General features: G+C 41.0%; 1 protein-coding gene across 1 annotated transcript in view; it reads left to right on the plus strand.

Annotated features, from left to right (window-relative positions):
* MYO10 (myosin X) overlaps positions 1-20,056 on the plus strand; it is a 134,703-nt gene that overhangs the window by 97,661 nt on the left and 16,986 nt on the right. Inside the window, exons 20-28 of the mRNA XM_075705032.1 lie at positions 5,621-5,745; positions 5,904-6,018; positions 9,246-9,352; positions 10,374-10,583; positions 10,886-10,925; positions 11,346-12,248; positions 13,532-13,655; positions 14,980-15,223; positions 17,528-17,623. Of these exons, the coding sequence (XP_075561147.1) occupies positions 5,621-5,745; positions 5,904-6,018; positions 9,246-9,352; positions 10,374-10,583; positions 10,886-10,925; positions 11,346-12,248; positions 13,532-13,655; positions 14,980-15,223; positions 17,528-17,623 (1,964 nt within the window). The remainder of the gene's footprint in view (positions 1-5,620; positions 5,746-5,903; positions 6,019-9,245; positions 9,353-10,373; positions 10,584-10,885; positions 10,926-11,345; positions 12,249-13,531; positions 13,656-14,979; positions 15,224-17,527; positions 17,624-20,056) is intronic.

Here is a 20,056-nt window from a genome sequence, read left to right on the forward strand (position 1 = left end):
AGTCTTTGGATTTGACAGGGAGGTTGCCCCCGCCCTGCCCATCCTGGCTTTGCAGTGCATTTTCCTATTGCAAGTGCAGGCATTTCCCTTTCGCTTCTTTCAGGTTACTGGCTTGAATCCTCTGCATGAGTAAAGGCTGCCGAGCAGTATGTATGGATAAGAATTGCTGAGAGTAATGTGATTTTAAAAAAGGCAAACAATAGGCATGTAGAAATTTTTGTATCAGTTCAGCTAGATTATATATTAGAAGTTAATTTATTCACACTTTTCAAATTTGTCTGGGAGGAAAGCCTGGCATTGGTTTTGACTTACGGAACTGGTAACGGAGATCAGAAGACCAAGGGGACTATTTCAGAAAGATCTGGTTTAGTAAGTTCCCCTATTTCTGAAGAAATACCAGCACATGTTAGGATCTGAAAACAAGTTCAAAACCCACTCTAAAGCAAGGGAAGACTGACCTCTTTTTAATTTCTGCTGCTTTTCTCCAGAGTAAAATTGCCAAGACTTCATTTTAGGAGTAAAAGAGCAGATTTAAAAAACTAAGACATTGAGAAAAGTTATGGGTTTTTAAATAATAAATTACTTTTTCACATCCTCTTATCTGTTTTTCATCTTTCCTTTCTGTGTACCTGTCTTCCACAAAATACTTTCTTAAGCCAGGAAAATCAACACTTTTAAGACACAGTGGCAAAGCTGACATAGTCTTACTCAAGTTCTCACAGAGAAATCTAGAAACAAGGGACTGTGTTTTTTTTTTCCCTTTCTCTCTTCTCCCCCCCCCCAATCTCTCTGTGAAGTTCCTCCTGCCTACATAAAATCGGTGAGGCTGCTGTAATCTGTCATTATTGTGCCTGTACTCTTCTGAGGCAGCCAGTAGTTCAGTGAGGAAGAAGGATTTCCGTGGGGAGAAGTCAGGTATCCTCTCTGTTTGAATGGAGCCAATGATGCACGGAAAAAAAATGTGTTCTCTGTGTGCGTTACTCGGATGCTTGGGGTCTGCACTAAGGGTGCTGTCCAGGGAAAAGGGATGGTGGGTTTTTGAGCCTCAGTCAGGCTGTAATCTAAGGAGCTATTTTATCATGAAAATTATGCATAGGTGTTAGATGTCTGTCCTAATGGCTGCTTCTAATTGTGGTTTCAGGCAGAAGCTTTGCCCTTTAGGAGGTTCACAAGAGATCATAGCAAGCATTTAGCAGCTTAAGGAGCCAGAGTCTCGCCAGCAGAGACTGCAGGTCACATTAAAGCCTTCTGGCTTCAGTGCTGTCTGGTGCAAATTCAGTGAAGACTTTTGGATTCATGAAATGATAAATTACAAGTTTTGATATGAAAGAGTGCACCACAAAAACCAGCTTTATCAAGTAGACAGACCTGACCTGTAGCTATTAATTTCTCATTGATGCTGCTCAGTGCCCTAACGTGGCTGTGACCCATGCGAATCTAGCTGTTGTCTGGTGATTTTGCGTGTCAGAGTGGTTTAATGCTGCCATTCCTTAATAAAAGTGAAATATCTATTGAAAATTGAGTTGATTGGAAGTTGATTACATCTCTCAGACAATTTTGGAAGCTATCAGTTGACTTCCTTTTCTGTTGCCTTCTCTTTTATAAATTTGATCTTACTTTGCAGGAGTCTTTCTTTTAGCAATTAATTCAAATTTTTACTTTGGAAGACATGTTGGTTTAAAATCAGTTATGGTTCTGTTGCCTATCTGAAATTTTCCTACAGAATACAATTTCCTCCCAAGTGTTCATTCGTGAAACAAGTCCAGTTTTTACAGCAACACTGGTAGAAATTTAGCAGACCCCCGAGCTGAGTCCTGACCTGTGTTGCTTTGGTATAAATCTGAAAGTTAGCTTGCTTACCACAGGGAGTCTGAAGGAGCACCAGTAAAGATAGAAGACTGAGCATCAGCTGCATAGGTAACCCTCTGCATGGAGGTTTTGTACTATTGCAGGTTTAACTCCTTAGTGCTGCACTGAGCATCATTCTGTGGAGATGGTCATCATTCTCTGTCTTAGAAGTGTCTGCAGTTCAGTAGTGGGGTATATACAGTACTTGCACTCTGGTTCAATAATTTTAGTATGAGGAGTCCTGCTGACTGGAAGTTATGCTTAAGGTTATCCCTGTCTGCAAGTGTTTATACAATTAAGGCTGAAATCCTCTTCATCCACACAGTAAAACTACCTGAGGTGCAATGTATCGCCAAGTCGTAAGGTGGGTATGCTGGATGCTGTGGTGTTGTGCACAGCACTGCATTTGTTACTTCTTCTGGTTGTTTTCATTAGACATGGGAAACCATGGATGCATTTTAGTGTTTAGGATTTCGGCTGCCTCTCTGAGTGGCTGCAGCTCTCCTCACTGGTGAGGACTGGAGAGCTGCTGTGATGGCTCAGTCAAAAACCCCCAGGTGATGGTGAGTATCTTCTGGTACTTGGTATTCAAAGTGTAAAAGAGGAGTCCAGCACATCTCTTACCACCATCCCTGGTTTGCCCAAAGCAGCCACACATGTTGCAGATGTAATTCCGGTGATATGCCAAGACAGGATTTGACCCTCCAATTTGGTAGCCTCATGTGTCTGTGAGTCATTAAAAATTACTGGTAATGTAAAGTGAAGGAGTATGCTTAGGTACTTAAAATTGTGATGGTCTTTATGTTGCCCTGCTGTGATACTGTGTTAACGTCTCCTGGCAGTGTTTCATGCTTTTCTTTAAAATGCAGGCTTCTGAAGTTAGGTGACTGTGTGGCAATCCCAGCTTCTGGTGACAGAGCAGGGCTGTTTCTAACTTCTGTAGTTCCTGGCAAAAGGTCATGAAAATGTTGCTTCTTCCTCTGGACTTGAAACAGGGATGGCGGTAACATGAGCTTTCAAGCCAGTCCGTGTGGCTGACTTTTGACTTTGTAAGTGCCTAGGGCTGGCAATAAAAGGTTTAGGTGGTGCAGCAGCCATCTGGCTCTCAAAGGAGGAGGTGCTCCCTTGCAAACTGAGAGGCTGCCTTGTGAGAGAAACGTCCCAATTTTGCCTGGCTTTGGTGTATCCCCACTCCTATCCATGCATCTGCCTCCCCACCTCAGTGCACCGGCAATAGTTTTGTTTGCAAGTCTTGCGAAGAACGTCACCTTTTGAGCCAATGAGTATGGGTGCAGTAAAAGGACTAAAAGCTTGCGTAGTGTCAAAGACAAAAGATGTATTGACCTGTGTCCGCTTGTGGTAGGCATCAGCCTTGGGTTACACAAGGCAAAAAGTGAATATGTTTCTTCGGGATTTGTGTGTGCATCTGTGTTCACTCCCTCCCGTTCCTGTCGGCATCATCCGCCACCTGCACAGAAACAGGCAGGCAGATGTGTGCACGGACGTTCGGAGGGCAGCTTTGCAAGGCTAGTACCCGAGCACACCTGGCTGCCATAGGTTGTGCGCGTGTGGAAAACACTGTTGGCAATGCCAGTCATGACAGTATCGATACCTTTATTGTAAGCATTCGTACTGTGTGTTCAGTAAAATACAAAGATTTTGCTTGTGGTGTATTTTATTAGTGGTGGCAAAATGCAAATAAAACACGTCATTGAGAAAAAAGAGGGAGTTTGCATCATTTGCAAAGGCATTTTTCCCCCCTCTGGAACATTAGGTTTTTTTATACATGCAGGTATGTATTTGTAATGGAGCCATTAATGTAACAACGTCCAGAGTGGCACAGAGTGGATGTAGCTCCTGAGTCTCCCTGGGATGCAAAGCACCCGTCTCGCAGGGAAGGCAAAAGCAGCTGCTGGTGGTGGCTGAATTTCTCCGTAGCCCCCGTCCGCCTGCTCGGGCTGGATCAGGTCCTGCCGGCACGCAACGCTAATGACCCCAGGCAGGGCAGGGCTCACCATGGTGACCAGCCACTTTTTAAAACATGAATTGTTTTCATTTTTGTTCAGTGCTATTGACTGTGGAGGTAGGGCCAAGCTGTGGTGTTTTTCCATATGAATTTTAGCCCCGGTACCGAAGGAAGGGGTTGGAAGACCTTTCGCTGTCGGAGGAACGGTGAGTGCTGGGGAGGCGTTTGCCCGTGCGGCTCTGACAGGTCGGTGTAGAAGGGCTGCTGCACCTACACAGAAGTCTCCCACCTCAGCTTCAGAAAAGAAATTAATGAAAGGAAGAATAGCATCGTTTTGGTTTAGACATTCTGCCTTTTAAAGGAAGGAGGTAGAAGGTGATCTGCCAATACTCTTGAATCTACCTAATTAGCTAATCTGAGTTATCACTGGCACACAGTGTTTTGTTTTATGCATAAAGGCACTGATGGAAAAATTTAGGCTAGATATTTTTAATTAACTTTTGAGTCTGTGCTTTCCTGAAATTACTTTTGAGAAGTTAAAATTTTGGGGAGTCATTTATTTGCTAAGTTGAACAAGAGGCATGATTAAAGCCAGTTAATAAATACCAAGAAAGTCCTCTGATTTACAGTTGCTCAGGGCTTCATTTTGCTGTCATTTCTATCAGCTGAAGAACTTCAGATCTTTTATAAACTGTTGACTCTATCTATGAGATCTCGCCTTCCAAACTTCTTCTTGCAAAATACTAAGCACTGTACTCCAGCCCTGCAAATGACTCTGTAGGATGGTCAGCTGGTGTGTTTACGTGGACTTTTGGGCTGATGAATTAAATGCTGTATTTACATGTGGTGTTATTTCAGTATCAGGGTTGCCGGCGTTTTGCAAGGTAGTGATTAGCACTATCTTGACTGTTTCCAGGGATGGGGCATCTTCAACTTTGCTATCAACTATCGTGAGTAGTTTTGTGTGGCTGTGGCTGGGTTACCTCAAAGCGTGGTCAGAGCACAGGTGGCTCGGGGGACTCTGTGTTATGGGACGATAGGATTGCCGACAGGATTGCCGAGGCTCCCGGGGGCAGGAACATACTGATGGGCATTCACAGGTTTTCATGACTGAGTAGCTGGGCTTATCTGTTTTCTAAATGGAAAATGATGCTGAAAGAACTGCATGCAAACTAAGGGAAACTTAGTTCAGACAAGCACGGGTTTTTTTCTGTTTACAGATTAAAATATTTCTGCTGTTCAGAATAGCAGCAAATAGAAATTTATTGAAATACAGCTTATTTAAGATTTGAGGTAGCATTGGCAAACTTCCATCCCTGTCCATAGTAGATGAAGTGTCACTACACTAAAACTTAAATCTTTTCTGACCTTTTGGTTTTGTTTTTTCTAAAATTGTATCACACTACTGTGTTTGTGTATTTTCAACATTTGGAATCATCTACCGGGACTGTAAATTCAGTTGCTAAAGAAACAAAATGGTCAAAGCTTGTAGCTGTTGACCTATTAGCTACCTGTTCTTTCTGTCGTTTCTTCTGCACAGCAGTGGCCTGTGAATATACAAGAAATGGAAAAAGATAGCTGATTGGATTAAAGAGCTGTAAATGTTGTGTCTATGGAAATTATATTGTGTCATTACCCTTTTATTTCGATATATTTTTATGTTCTGTACTGCTGATGTCCTTTAAAACACTGAGTAGCTAATTTTTAGCCTTTGTGCATTTCAGATTCATATAATTTTCCCTTTATTTCCCCTGACATCTCTAACCATTGCTATTAAAATCCTTGTTTTGAACCTGCTCGTTTTAGATGCCAGACCAGTTTGATCAGACGGTGGTGCTTAACCAGCTGCGCTATTCTGGGATGTTGGAAACAGTCAGGATTCGGAGGGCTGGCTTCCCGGTCCGGAGGCCCTTTCAAGACTTTTACAAAAGGTAAATACACTGATTTGTGCACTTCAGATGCGAGTCATGGGTACCAAATCAATGTTTCTGTGTTGACAAATAAAGTGAAAATCTGATAACAAAAAAAGCATATGGCAAAAATAGAACTTGTCTCTTAAATGAAGCAATAAATACTTTTTGGTTGCCAGGTATAAAGTCCTTATGAGAAACTTAACTCTGCCTGAAGATCTAAATGAGAAATGTGCCGTCCTACTTCATCTGTATGACAACACAAGCACTGAATGGCAGCTTGGAAAAAATAAGGTAAAATAAACTGACTGTGCATATTGTGGGGCTGCTGCTTATACAAAGCTGAGGGGACAGGATTTAGACTGCACAGCTGCAGAGGGATAGTTGTAATGATAATTACTTTGGGCCTTAAAAGAAGCTGCACATGCCTATTGGTGCTCTTGAAACCCTTATACCAACAATTAATGGTTGTGCTGAGGAATTTTCTGTCTAAGGCACTTAGACACTGACTGGTGATTTCACTCAAGGAGAAAGGGTCAACTGGAATTTCCTGCCACTGCTCACAAGTGATGGTGCTGGTGAGGATCAGAACTTAAAACATGGTAGCTGCGTTTTACCATCTTTAGAAGTATCGAGCACGTGAGGTAACACTTTTTTCTGCAAGGAGCTCCACTGATACTAGTAAACCCATCTGTGTGATACCTGCTCAGTGGCTGAAATCAGAGGAGGAATTTTAGCCAGTGTTCATGTAGCAGAGTTGACCTCTAAGTGTGTTTGCCAGTCTAGTCTGAGAGTTTTTCAGAGCTACATTAGACCTCGATATGTGTCCTACCAGACAATCTGAACTTTTGCAACTTTTGTTCTTCCAAAAAAAAATTCAAATTATTTTAATTAAAAGAATGGAATTTTAATTTGAGAAACAAAACAATCCAGGTGGTTTTGCATGCTCGTTCTGCAAGTTTGATTTTGGACAACTACTGTGTGCAGACCTTCCCTCCTTCTTGCAAATTTGTGCTCTTGGACTTAACAAATGATGTGAAAGTATTGTGTACTCAGGAGAAGATTCCCCATTGTAGGATCTGAGATTTCCTAAATATTAAAAAAGCCTGGTGCAAAGTACTTAGAGAGTGGATTACAAACATCAGCCCATCACTGCCAAGGATCATCCCCCAGGCCTCTGCAGATGGCTTTCTCTTCTTTTTTTCTCTGGGTAACTGCTGTTGGCGCTCCCAGGGCTTCCGTAGTGGAGGGAGAACAAAAAACAGATGCAGAAGTAAAGTTTGCTGAATTATGTGTTACACTTGCAGTTTTCCTGTCAATTGTTAGAATTGTGGAATGCCCTTCCTCCTCGTCTCCACAACTGCATAGTTTTGAAGGGTTTCTCCATTCCTCTGCACCCTTAGGGAATCTCGGAGATGCTATGGGAAAGTTGATTTAATAATTTTACAGTTATTGGAAGAGATAGAATCTGAAATATTCTGATGGCAATTGAAGTCATCTTACATCCCGTTTTTGTAGACGATGGCTTACAAATAATACAATGATAACGTTCACCCACAGAGCTAGGCTGTGCTTCTTGTTATACTTTCAGATGTAGCGTATTAGCAGTATTTATACACAGACCCCGGACAGTGCTTTGGCATCTAGGGGGCATACATTTGTGAGAACCCAAAATTGTTTTAACCAACTGCTCATCAGGACTTAGTCAGGAGTCAGAGCTCTGCTGTAATTTCCCTTACTGGGGCCTGGGCTCATCCCCCCCAGGAGCTGCCTGCACATTTGTAAGAGTCTTCATAAACAGCTTATTGTAGAAGAGAACAAGAGGGCATTGGTTTCAGACTGAAGACGGGATGGGGCACTATCCTGCCCATGCTATTTAAAAGGGGTAGTAACAACATTGCAATAAGTTAGCTTCAGTGTGAATTTTTCTTGTCTTTTACATCTCAAGCTGCAATGCACCTGCTCAGGAAAAGGCATTAGCCTGGGCTTAACATGTGCTTAACATCCATTTTTGTTCAGGAAGTAGCTGAATGCCTTTCTGAAGCAGAATTGTGGTGTGTTTTTAAAGCCAGTGTGTGTGGAGCAAAGAAAGATTGCCCACTGGGTGAAAGAAAAGGCTTCTTCCATGAGTCAAAGCGTTATATAGAAAGAGCTGACCCGTGCAACTCAAATACTGGAACTTTGGGACTTTCTGTGAGACTTTTTGTGTTCCGTAATGTTGGGTAATTTGTGGTAAAATGTAGTCCCTTTCTAGCTACATTCAAAACTGACAACTGTGCCTCTTCTCAGGAGTGCTGCTGCTTTGGCTTTGATGATGGGCTTTTTTTCCCCTAAACACAGAGTGAGAAACTACCTTTTTTTCTACTTGAACACACCCAAAAGTCCATATTGTCCTTTTTTTTTTTTTTTTTACAGCAAGAAAAAAATCGAAACACTTCAAGGAAGCGTTCCTGCTTTTAGATGCAGCCCTCCTCCCTTAGCAGAGCCTACGCTATCCATGCACTTTCCTCGTTGCCATGTTGTGATGTGCAGCCTGGCTCTCATCCCAGATAATGAAAGTGTCACTGAATTTCCAGCTGCTCATGTCCTAGCCAGCAGCATGGCAGGCTGTTGCCACCTATAGCTGATACCAGCAGACTTAGCCTCCAAAAAGGGAAAGTGGAGATGACCTGGAAAGAGCGCTGGCAGCAGATAGTTCACCACTTCGTGAGTCTGCGGTAAAGAGCAGACGTCGAGGCAGGTGGAAGAGGGAAGCTGCATCCCCCATGCCTCTACTTGGCTGGAGAAGCAGTTTCATTCATTTAAGGCAAAATAAGCTGGGTTAGCTCAGTATATGTCAATGCCATGTGCTAAAGCTGCCTCTAAGAGGCACTAGGCAGTCCGGGCGAATGGTCCAAGCTAGCGCTGGGGTGAGCGCCTGGGGAGCGGTCTGTCGCACGAGGGTGGACGGCTGCGGTGGGGTGTCTGGCCCTGGCAGCTGTCTCCCTGTGTAACAACAGGAAAACACAGTCGAGTCAACCCGAATATGAAACCACTCTCATTTCTGCTTACTTCTGCAGGCTTACAGAAAGGTCATTGGAAGCAGTGAGGCTTGTAAGGGGTTGTGGAGCTTGATGTTACTGTGAAACAGCTAAATTATCAGGGTGGTATTTCTGCCTCTCAATTCAGGAAGTTCATGCTAAGTCCTAGAACTTCTTTGGCCTGTGTTACTCTTTGGTGGGAAAGGCTGTTTAATTAATCCAGTAATTAAGTTGCTTTTGGAAAAACCCTGCTCCTAATTAAACTTTCCATTACTGTAATCAGGCTCTTCCCACTGAAGTCCAAAGTTAGAGGATCATCTGCAGGTATTTTCTTTTAAGAGGAATACGTTTTGTTTTTTTCTTTTCTGTTCAGGAAATGGTATGTTTGTCTCTGAATTCAAAGCTGAGGTTTGCTGCTTGGACTGACATCAGCAGCACCCTGGCTGTCCTTTATATATGATGTTCTCCGCAAGTTACTAAGCCAGAAGTTTTCTTATCTAGGTGTTTCTCCGGGAGTCCTTGGAACACAAGTTGGAGAAACAGCGAGAGGTGGAAGTCACCAAAGCAGCAATGATTATCCGAGCGCACATCTTAGGTTATGCAGCCCGGTAAGTGACTAGATCAGAATATTGATAATTAAGCTTTGGAATAAATGGCTGTGGTATCATGGAGTTAAATCCTTCTGGCACAATTCTTAACTTTTCCTAGGGACCAGGCATCCAGATCCTGTAAGTGGCTTGTGAAAAAAACAGCTGGTATCTTTGCCAGACCCATGAATAAAACAAAATGGAGTTTGAATTGGTTTAATATAATGAATAGGACATTATGGAAGTTTGGAAGTCAGCCAGCATCCATATCATTGTATCATGGCATTAGATCCATGGTAGGAACTCTAACTGGATGGCGCCTAGTGCGGCCGTCCCAAGTTACCAGCTGAGATTCAGCTTTATCTTTGCTTTGTCACAGTGAGAAAAGAGAAGGCAAATAAAACCAATCAGCTTGGTTCTTAAAGAACCATGACATTAGGTAACTGATTAATGTTCCACTTGTTTACCTGGCTTCATGCATTGTGTATTGCTCATCCCATCTGTTCATTTCTCTGCTTTTTCTACAAATCAGTTGAGGACAGTTTAAGGAAACTTGTTTGCATAATGAGGTAATTTCTCTTCATGTGTATATTAGTCCTGTCCTTATATTCTGACTAGTATGTTACTTAAAAACTGTATTCCTTTTTTAATGACAGAGCTGTCCTGCTGGTCATGATCTTCCTTTTCAGAGATGTGGGATGACTGTCTATGTATATTCTTTCTCTGCATGTATGCGCACACACACACAACTGTCCTTTCAGCATCTCCTTGTCAGGGGCATAAGAAAATGTGAGACAAGTAATGTGCATTTCCTTAATGAAGACACAGACAGAACTGTCACAGAAATGGGAGAATCTCTTTCCTCTCTTAGGGAGGAGAATGTGAATGAGAATGGGGAAACAATCACAGAGCTAGAAACAATAAATTGGTTTACTGCCATGGGCTCATTATTGCAGGTCACCATGGCAAGACCTCTCACAACTGCTCATTAGTTCCTTGTTTCCTTAGAAATTTGCTTTTTTTTTTTTTTTTTTCCTCCCAGAAAGCAGTATAGAAAGATTCTGTACTATGTGGTTGTGATACAGAAGAACTACAGAGCATTCTGTGGTAGAAAAAAGTTCCTGTGCCTGAAGAAAGCAGCCATAATCCTTCAGAAGCAGCGGCGAGGCCAGCTTGCTCGACGTGTTTACAGGGAGCTACTAGAGGAGAAGCGGAGACAGGAGGAGGAAAGAAGAAAAGAGGAGGAAGAAAGGTGCAGTATGCTGTTTACATCACTCTCATGTCTGTGCCACATTACATTTTGCTCTGAATAGCCTTTGTTTCAGGCTATTCTTGATCAAGTGATTTTGGAAACCTTTGCTGCTTTTGCTAAAAGACGCATATAGCTATCATGGTAGTTTCATATTCACAAACACATCCTTGGTGAGCTTATTTTTGGCTGTCTTTTCCATGTGGCAGATGATCTCTGTAAGCTGAGCTATTGCCCTAGCGAAGGTATGTGATGAGCTTTTGTTGAGCTTGATTTACTAACTTCTTTTCTTCCCTCACTTTTAGGGAAAGACAAAGGCAAGAAGCAGAGCGTCTTGCCCAGCAGGTAAATGATATTCTTAATGCTTTCAGCCGTCCTGTTTATTTGAGTATCTCAACCCAGCCATTAAAAAAATAAAAGGCATCCGTGGCATTTAAACTAAACTTATTACAGGAGCTGGCAGATAAAGCCAAAGGAAACTTGATACAGTTGTTTGCATGGAAATTTCTTTCACCTCATGCTTCATTTAGTTTGTGGCAAAGATTGAACTTTCTGCACATACTTGAGCTATCCAGTTTCTGTGAGCAAATGTAATCATGCTTTCATTTTTCTTTTTCTTTCCTTTTCTTTCTGATGTAGGGATAAGGGTCCTTTTAAATGAACAGCACAGTGGCAGCATAGTGCTTTAGAAATAAATAAATTTTAAAGAGGAATCTTGCACTGGGGGGCATATTTTATTTTATATTTATTTTATTTTGAATGCAGGCTGAAGAAGAAAGAAAGAAGCAGGAACTGGCTGCCATTCAGAAAGCCCAGAAGGAGGCAGAGCTGAAGCAGGAGGTGGAGAAGCAGAAAGAAAGCAGGCAGGTGGAAGAAATCCTGCGTCTGGAAAAAGAAATTGAAGACCTGCAGCGCGTGAAGAAGCAGCAGGAGCTGTCCTTGACAGAAGCTTCATTACAGAGGCTGCAGCAGCTTCGAGACGAGGAACTCCGGCGGCTCGAGGACGAAGCATGTCGAGCAGCCCAGGAGTTCCTGGAATCTCTGAACTTTGATGAGATTGATGAATGTGTCCGAAACATAGAGCGGTCTCTCTCTGTGGGCAATGGGTATCCTGCTGAGCTGACTGAACAGACTGGAAATGCCTGCAGTGAAAAGCCCAATTTTAACTTCAGCCAGCCATATCCTGAGGAGGAAGTAGATGAGGGCTTTGAAGCTGATGATGATGCATTTAAGGATTCACCCAACCCAAGTGAGCATGGCCATTCTGATCAAAGGACCAGTGGCATCAGAACAAGCGATGATTCCTCAGAAGAGGATCCCTATATGAATGATACTGTGGTGCCAACAATTCCTGCTGCTAGCAACACCATGCTTATACCTCCTACCCATGATACAGTCAGTCTCCACAACTCTTCAAGTGGTGAATCCACATACTGCATGCCAGAAAATGTGTCGTGTAGACCTCCAAATTCTGTGGAACTTATTTCTCCCGATGGAGACTATGATTACGACCAAGACGATTATGAAGACGGTGCTATTACTTCTGGTAGCAGCGTGACCTTCTCTAATTCGCACAGTAGCCAGTGGTCGCCGGACTACCGATGCTCAGTAGGGACATACAATAGCTCTGGAGCATACCGATTTAGCTCTGAAGGAGCTCAGTCTTCTGTAAGTATCATTGGTTTTAGTATGTAATAATTGATATGTGCTTTCTGGTTTTTTTTCCCCACTCTGCAGCTGTAGAATCACTGGTAGCTCTTTTTACAAATGTCTGTGTTGTGTAGTTTGACTTGCTTAGACTGTGTATGGACATAGTTGTCTGTTGCCATCTAGATGCCACTGGGGTGAGTGCATTAGAATTAGAGGCAGCTCAGATGCTGCTTGCAGTCCTAGGCTTATGCAAGGATATAGTTCCATCTGTTTTAATGCAGACCTGCACGTTATTTGGTGAGGAGCACAGTGCCTTGGATGCAATTCATAAGCAAAATTCTTCTCTGTGTGTGTCTGTCTTCTCGAGGCGGGGACACCAGATAGCATGGGGAATTGATTTCAGAAAAAACAGATTCCAGTTATGCGTGCAAGTTGCAACAGTATGGAATAAGCTGCTTGCAGAAGTCCCTGAAATGCTAGGTGTATTTTGAGATGACTTGGAGAGTATTTCACATGAGGGCAAATACTAGAATTAGCGAGGCAGACACTTGTACTGAAGAGCTCTTTTTCAGTGCTGTTTACTGAGTGTACTGTGGGCTTCACTCTGACAAATTTGGGGAGAATATGATTTCCTCAACCACTCGCAGAATACTTCTGTGAGACTGTGTGGCTGGGAAAGGTGAAAACGTATTTTAGCAACACTGACTTATTTGGAAGGAAAATGTTAACACTAAAATATCTATTACAGCTGAGGTAATGGAAACCAGTCAAACAGCCATCACAGTTGTTGGGATAAGTTGACAGTTTTGCCTAAAAGGAGAACACTTTTAGCTGTCTTTGTTGAGGATTCCCTCCTGTTGCATGACTGTGGGTGTGTGTCAGATACAGAACAGAAATTCTGATTCTTTGGGGTGAGGGTGGAGGAAAGCTATTACCACAGCTTGTGGAATATGTTTCTTTTCCAAGACTTCCCCAAACTGTTACCCAGAGCACTTCAACGATGGCGGGAGGTAGCACAAAGTGGCATACCCTGGCCATGCTCTTGCAAAGGGATTACTTTCCTGAGCAGCTACAAAGCTGTTTCGTAGATTTGTAACGTGACGTTAGGGCTAGTGTGTAATCAAACAGTTCAAGCTGCAGCTTACTCTGATGTACTCCTTCCTTTGTTAGCTGGACGAAAAGCAGTGAGGAATCATGTTCTTCCAATAGATCATAAAATGTTTTAGCTGCAGACTTCTAACCAATTTTATCTAAACTCTTTAGTGAGAGATCATTTCACCTTTATTTCCTTTCTTCTGTAGTTTGAAGACAGTGAAGAAGATTTTGACTCCAGGTTTGATACAGATGATGAGCTTTCCTACCGGAGGGATTCAGTCTATAGCTGTGTCAGCCTGCCCTACTTTCACAGCTTTCTGTACATGAAAGGTACTGGGTGGATCAGAATTTGCTAAATAGACAAAATAACCAGAAATGTTTATTATACCTTGCACTCCACTTCCTGTAGAGTTAAGCTATTTTCTTATTTTTCAAAGGGTGATGGAAGAGTAACTTAATTTGAGCGGCTCTCAAATTAAGTTACTTGCAGTGGCTTACATCTAGCAGTGTTTTTCCCCTCTGCAAAGGAACATCAACATTTTGGGCTGCCTCTGTTTCATTTTACCTCTTTGCTGGCTCATAAACAATGGAGTAGCCAGTATAAATATAGCAAAATAACTCACGAATTCAAGTAGTACCAAATTTTGAGGAAAGCTGATTCCTGCTCCCAAAACTTTGTAACATAGACAGCATTCTACATTGCAGACCAGTTTTACTGGCCTCAGTCGACTTTCATTTTGGATCCGAAAGACACAAAGAAGGGTATGTGTAGCAGAGAGGCATGAGAAACTCTGAAAGAATATACACAGGAGTTCTGTGGTTAAGATTCTTGGGTTTATCTTCTGATGTTTGATAGTAAATTGTAATCTAGATTAATCCTTGTATGATACCCGTCACTGTAGCGTAACTTATTTTCCTGGAATAGGAACAGTGATGAATGTGCACTCAGCTATGTTTGCGTGAAAAATAACACAGTCATCACTAGCATGGCTTTTACTTTCTGACATGGTTAGCAATAAATTTTTGTGGAATGACAGTATATTGGTTTGGTTAAGGTTTTTATGACTGTGATGTAACTACGGTGTAAGGTGTATTGTCTACCGTAACAAAACTCGCAAGAAGTTTAGACAGTATAGCCACGCTTTGGTATGACTGAGCTCACACTGGTATATTTCCTCCTCTAAGTATAGCTTCTCCAGGTTTTGTGGTTTTGAGTTGATCATTGTTACCTCCTAGTAACCTGGAGAGAGGAAAGAGTTTAACACTGACCTTTTTTTAGATTATCATTGAGATACATTGAAAACAGTGTTAAAGATCTGATTCTCATATGCAATAAGACTTTTTAATAATTTATTATTTATGTATATATGTTACATATAAGTATATATAATTATAGATATGTCACATATATGTTTTTTTCTGTAGACTCTTATTATAATTTATAATTTAAGGGTCTTTAGATCGCCAACAATATTGATGGCCCTAAGGATATGCAAAAATGAGATCTTTGGTTTCGTGGCTTGCAGCAGAGACTCAGTTTAAGTACAGCATTGCTGGTCAGCATCTTCCAGCGTTGGTTTGGTCACAGCTTCTGTTTTATAATACAATTGTTTGTCTTACCTACATGTAAACCCACATCTGTCTCCCTTGCCAGGTGGCTTAATAAACACATGGAAGCGACGCTGGTGTGTCCTGAAAGATGAGACCTTCCTGTGGTTTCGTTCCAAGCAGGAAGCACTTAAGCAGGGTTGGCTTCACAAAAAGGGGGGTGGATCATCTACGCTTTCCCGAAGGAACTGGAAGAAACGATGGTTTGTTCTCAGACAGTCCAGGTTGATGTACTTTGAAAATGACAGTGAAGAAAAGCTAAAGGGTGCCATTGATGTCCGAACAGCCAAGTAGGTTTATATGTGTTTATATGTTAGCCATAGTTTCTCCTAAATACTTCTCGGGGCTTAATCTGGGAAGATGTTGAGTGCCCTGCCTTCAAATTGTGTGAATGAAAGCGTGAGAGTGTGTGTGATGAAGTTGTTGAAAGCAAGTGTTGTCCTTACTTGGCGCTCTCTTAAGTCTACGGAGTGCTCCCGAGCTAAGCCAGTAGCCAGTGACAAATACTTCAGAAAACTGCTGCTGTAATGAACCCATCTATGCTTTCTCCCAGACTAGAGGCCCTACTTAGTCTGTAATGATTCCCAAGGCAGTTTGGGGCATGTTGCCAAGTCCGTAGCTGCAGGCAAACCTAGAATGGAGAGGGTGGAATTAATAGGCCCTGAATGTATTTAAAGTTAGCATGGGTCAAAGCTGTATCTTCTGTATGCATTTATGATTTTTTTCATGTTTGAAATAATTGTGGTAGTGGTAGAACAGTCTTTAACATGCGTATATTCATTTAAGAAGAATAGAGTAACTAAACCTAACTTAATAACTTATGTCTTGCTAACTGAAGTTCCTTACGCCTTAAAATTCTATGCTTCCTGAAGCATGCATTGAAAAAGTTTTCTAAGGGATGGTATTTTTCCTTCTGAACAGTCAGTATACTTTATGAACTTATGGATTATCTAATTTAAAAATTAGTGTGCTAATGTTGGTAGTCTCATTTCTGTATAAAAGCGTACCTAAGCTTTCTTCCAAGGTAGAGAAAAATAGAAATGGCTGTAACACTTGAATCCACTCTGCTCCTTGTAATCTGCAACTATCCATTTTATTTTGTTAATTTAACAGAGTATTTAAACCAAATTGAAAGCTTAGATTAATCTTTTCTTTGGAAGTCCTGGCTTGAGCCTGATTTCAGGCAGGACAAAGTAAATAGTTTCAGTGAGCTTCCTGACTTGCTCTTGTAAAACCAATGGGCTGCTGGATGTTGTGCAAATCTCTGAATAGAGACTCATGTTCCCACCACAATTTTTTTTATGTTGAAAGTGAATGTGACTCTGTGTCATGTACCATAGCATTTATTTAGCATATGTTTCTAATATGTTTAAATCGTTGTCTTCTGCTATCACCACATTGTTTCATTGACTGCACCCTATAGAAGTTCTTTGTTGAACATACCTTTAAAGTTGTCAGGTAAAGGTTGTTGAACCTAACTTGAACGGTAGGTTCAGTCAATGACTGTTTGTGTATAAAACAGCTAAAAGAAAGTGTACTTGTATTTAAGGAGCTGTACGTCATGAGAAATAAGTAACGGCTTTTCTAGGTAATTTTAATATTCACTGAGTGCATTCCTAACATATCATGTGAGTTACATATTTCACCACTCCATATTAGGGACCCTGTTCAAATTAAATAACTCTTAGGCTGATTCACGTAAAACATCAAACAGGGAGGTATTCTGTGGACACTGTTATTGGGAGGGAAGGAAGCCAAATCAAAGAAAACAGTACAGAATTACAGTTTTTTGCTTTAATAGCACATAAATTGTCCTCACGAGTCTGATAAGCAGAGCTCGCATATATTGTTTATAGGATATAGAGATTTATGAGAATAGTATAGCTGATAAGGAAGTATAGCTAGTTAAGGAAATAATAAGCTTCAGGCAAATATAGTAAAACAGCAAAAATGAAATCCAGTTGATTTCTTAAGCTTCAGGAAAACCTGGCATAATACTTAAATTACTCCTTAAAAGTCTTGTGCTTGTGGTTCATGATTGTTTAATATATTGATACTTAGATGTCCAAACTACAAATTAGGAAGATGTAACTTTTCAGCAGATGAGTGCTCAGCTTTTTCTGGAAGTCATGTTTGGAATTGTCCTTATGCTGACTCAAATCACACAGAATCAGTAATCCAGGTTTTGTTTGCTTTTTGTTTTTAATCTTCAAGAGCTCTCTTTTTACCACTCCAAAAATTAACTTGGGTATGCAGTCAGTTCAGAAGTATAGCCGTTTGTCAAATCAGTTACCCTTGCCTCTCTTGAGGTTTGAAAATGCTTTCTCTTTCATTCTTGTTAAAACAATAACAGAATAGTCAACTTGGTGTAGTGACATTCATAGTAGTTTGAATATTTGTATAGGCAGAAAACAGAACAACTATAGCTTGGTGAATTAATACTGTCTGATCAATCACATTGTGAGTCTTGCAAACGAACCTGATTAAGGCTGACTGCTGTTATTTGAAGTATCAGTAGTTTGTGAGTCTCTCAGCAGAATTTTCAAAATGTTGACAATCTCTAATGCTCAATCTTGGTGTTTTCTTCTTTTCAGAGAGATTGTTGATAATACAGGCAAAGAAAATGGTATTGATCTAATAATGGGTGATAGGACCTACCACTTAATTGCTGAGTCTCCTGAGGATGCAAGGTATGAAAATCATCAGGCCTTTTTCTTTTCTTCTCTTTCCCTTTGTAACCTCTATGCCATTCTGACTTGTGCTTGTCATTAATTTGTTTGCTCACTGTCACAAAATATTCAGGCTGTGTTAACACATTGCATTTAACACTTTTTTGAAAGGCCTGCTGAGAAGAAAATCTGTGGCAGAACATTCCTGGGAAAGAGTCAGACTGCCAATGAAAATTTCCCTAGAACTTGGCTGTTACCCATTTATCACTAGCAACTTTCTGAAATACAGTATGTCCGTAGAGCAGCAGTCATCAGCCATTGATGCTTGTCTTGTGCATTACCCTGCTGTGTTTGGCTGCATAGATTAAATCAATATTTAAGACCCTGTAATCTGCCTGAAGTAAAGTACTGTTCTTTAGGGTTGGGATCTGTTTGCCTAAGCAGAGCCTAAAGTTTTTTCAGATAAAAGTTGTAATGTGATCACTGGGTTTTAGGGTGAAAGTGTGTTCGCAAATAAGAAGAGCGTGCAACACAGTGTTTCCCTTTCTGCTGATTTTAAAAGGGTCTCGCTTTTGTTGCTAAAGGATCCATACCAAACTGAGGCTGGTAGGTGAGAAGCAAGCTTGACTTGTCAGAGCAGTTGTAGTGCATCTTTTAAAAAAAAAAAAAATCCCGACACTACAGTACATGCAAGATAATAATATGCTTGCCCATAAAAATCAAGTATTTAAATAAAGGGAACTTAGTAATCAAAGCTTATTACCCACTGCCTTGCTGCCCCAAGGCCAGAATGCAGGATGCCTATGTCAACATCACTTGAGCTAGTTTTGCTCTGAAGCCATGAAAGTTGCTTCGTATTCTATTCTTTTTAAAGGTATAATACCTTCCTATATCACAGGACTCTGAGTATAAATTTAGCAATGCTTACAATGCAGAATCATTCTTCATTTTTTAGGCGTCCTTAAAATTACCCTTGAAATAAGTATGAGCTTTGCAGTACTCATTGTTAAGATTCTTGCATGATGTGAGTGTATTTTAAAATGACACCTTAGCTAAAGTCTCTTCTGTTAGACTTGCGTGCATGCCCTAGGGACTGATAAGAAATTATCAGCATAAAGACTTGTCTGTTGTCATGCATGTCTTTCATTTTTTTTCTTAAAGGTGGAGGAGACACTATAGACTATTGTTGTGTATAGTACACATAACACACCATCCAGACTAAATACTTTTTACCAGTGCATTTTGTGTTTCTTTTTTTTCTTGGTCATCCCAGAAAACTTTAATGAGGGACATGTGTAAGGATTTGCAGACGGCCTTAAGTCAAAGCCTCGTTAATACCTGGCATTGTTAAAAGTGAAGTACAAAGTTATTGGACTGTTTTGTTTCTGGAGCTGCTATTGAAAAAAATATTTTGTACATGGGCTAGATCATGATCTGAGGTTGCTCTTTGTACAAATGATGGGAAAAAGCAAGAGCAACCTGACACCCCCCCAAAGGAGGAATTACTGTTTGGATCATGGCAGTTTATTTGAGGAAAGAAGTAATGCTTCAGTGGGCAGCCATTGCTGGGGGGTTGTGCCTTTTAAACGCCTAGTCTGTCTTTTTCCCTGTTCCTGGGTTCTAAGACTCAGCTGAAAACCAAAGGAGGTCCTGAGAGGGAAGAAAGCAAAAGGAGAGTGAAATCTGCCTTTGTCTTTTGCTAAGTGCCATGATTATTTTCTTTTTCATTGTTTACACAAAGATTACGTGAAATTCTGAAAACTCTTAATTGTTCTTTAAAATCCAGTAATATATTATTACTAACTGTGCATACAGTGCTATGAAGTCTTTTTTTGTTTTTAAACAGAAGATTGACTTCTAATACATTCACAATTCCTGAGCCCAAAAAGGGAAGCTGAATTTGATTTGTGAGAATCTTTTTGGTAGATGAGGTTTAGTTTTCTTTGGCTGGAGGTTCCTTCTCTTTAGATGACCCTTTCCTCGTTTTGAGGGGTTTTCAGTGACCGTGTCTTACATCCAGCAAAGGAAGTGTTAAGCACAACCTCGCTGTGGGTATCTCTGAGTCTTAACAAAAGAATCAGAACTGAATATGTTCTCATCATCTTTACTGTCAGGCACTCTAAATCTTTCTTTTTCTTCATGCCTTGCATTGTTTCTAATGAAAGCATGAGCTGCTAGAAAAGATTTAGGATATGGCAGCGACGGTACTGTTTGACAGACTGCACAGGTTTTCTCAAGCTATTCTGGCAGTTTGGTTTCCAGATATCTACATTATGAGGAACAGCTGGCTTGTGAATGCGGGAGTAAAGGAGGCAGCACTTCAGTGTCATAGGCATAAATTCTGTGACTATAAGCACTTGCAGGAAAGATAGTTTTATATTTAAAGCGAGTAGTTTTGCATGTGTTTCCTCAACCTGGTGGTGGTGGTGAAGCCTCTGCACAAAAGTAAGGAGT

This window comes from Pelecanus crispus, chromosome 2 (genome assembly GCF_030463565.1).
Source record: "Pelecanus crispus isolate bPelCri1 chromosome 2, bPelCri1.pri, whole genome shotgun sequence".
NCBI lineage: Eukaryota > Metazoa > Chordata > Aves > Pelecaniformes > Pelecanidae > Pelecanus > Pelecanus crispus.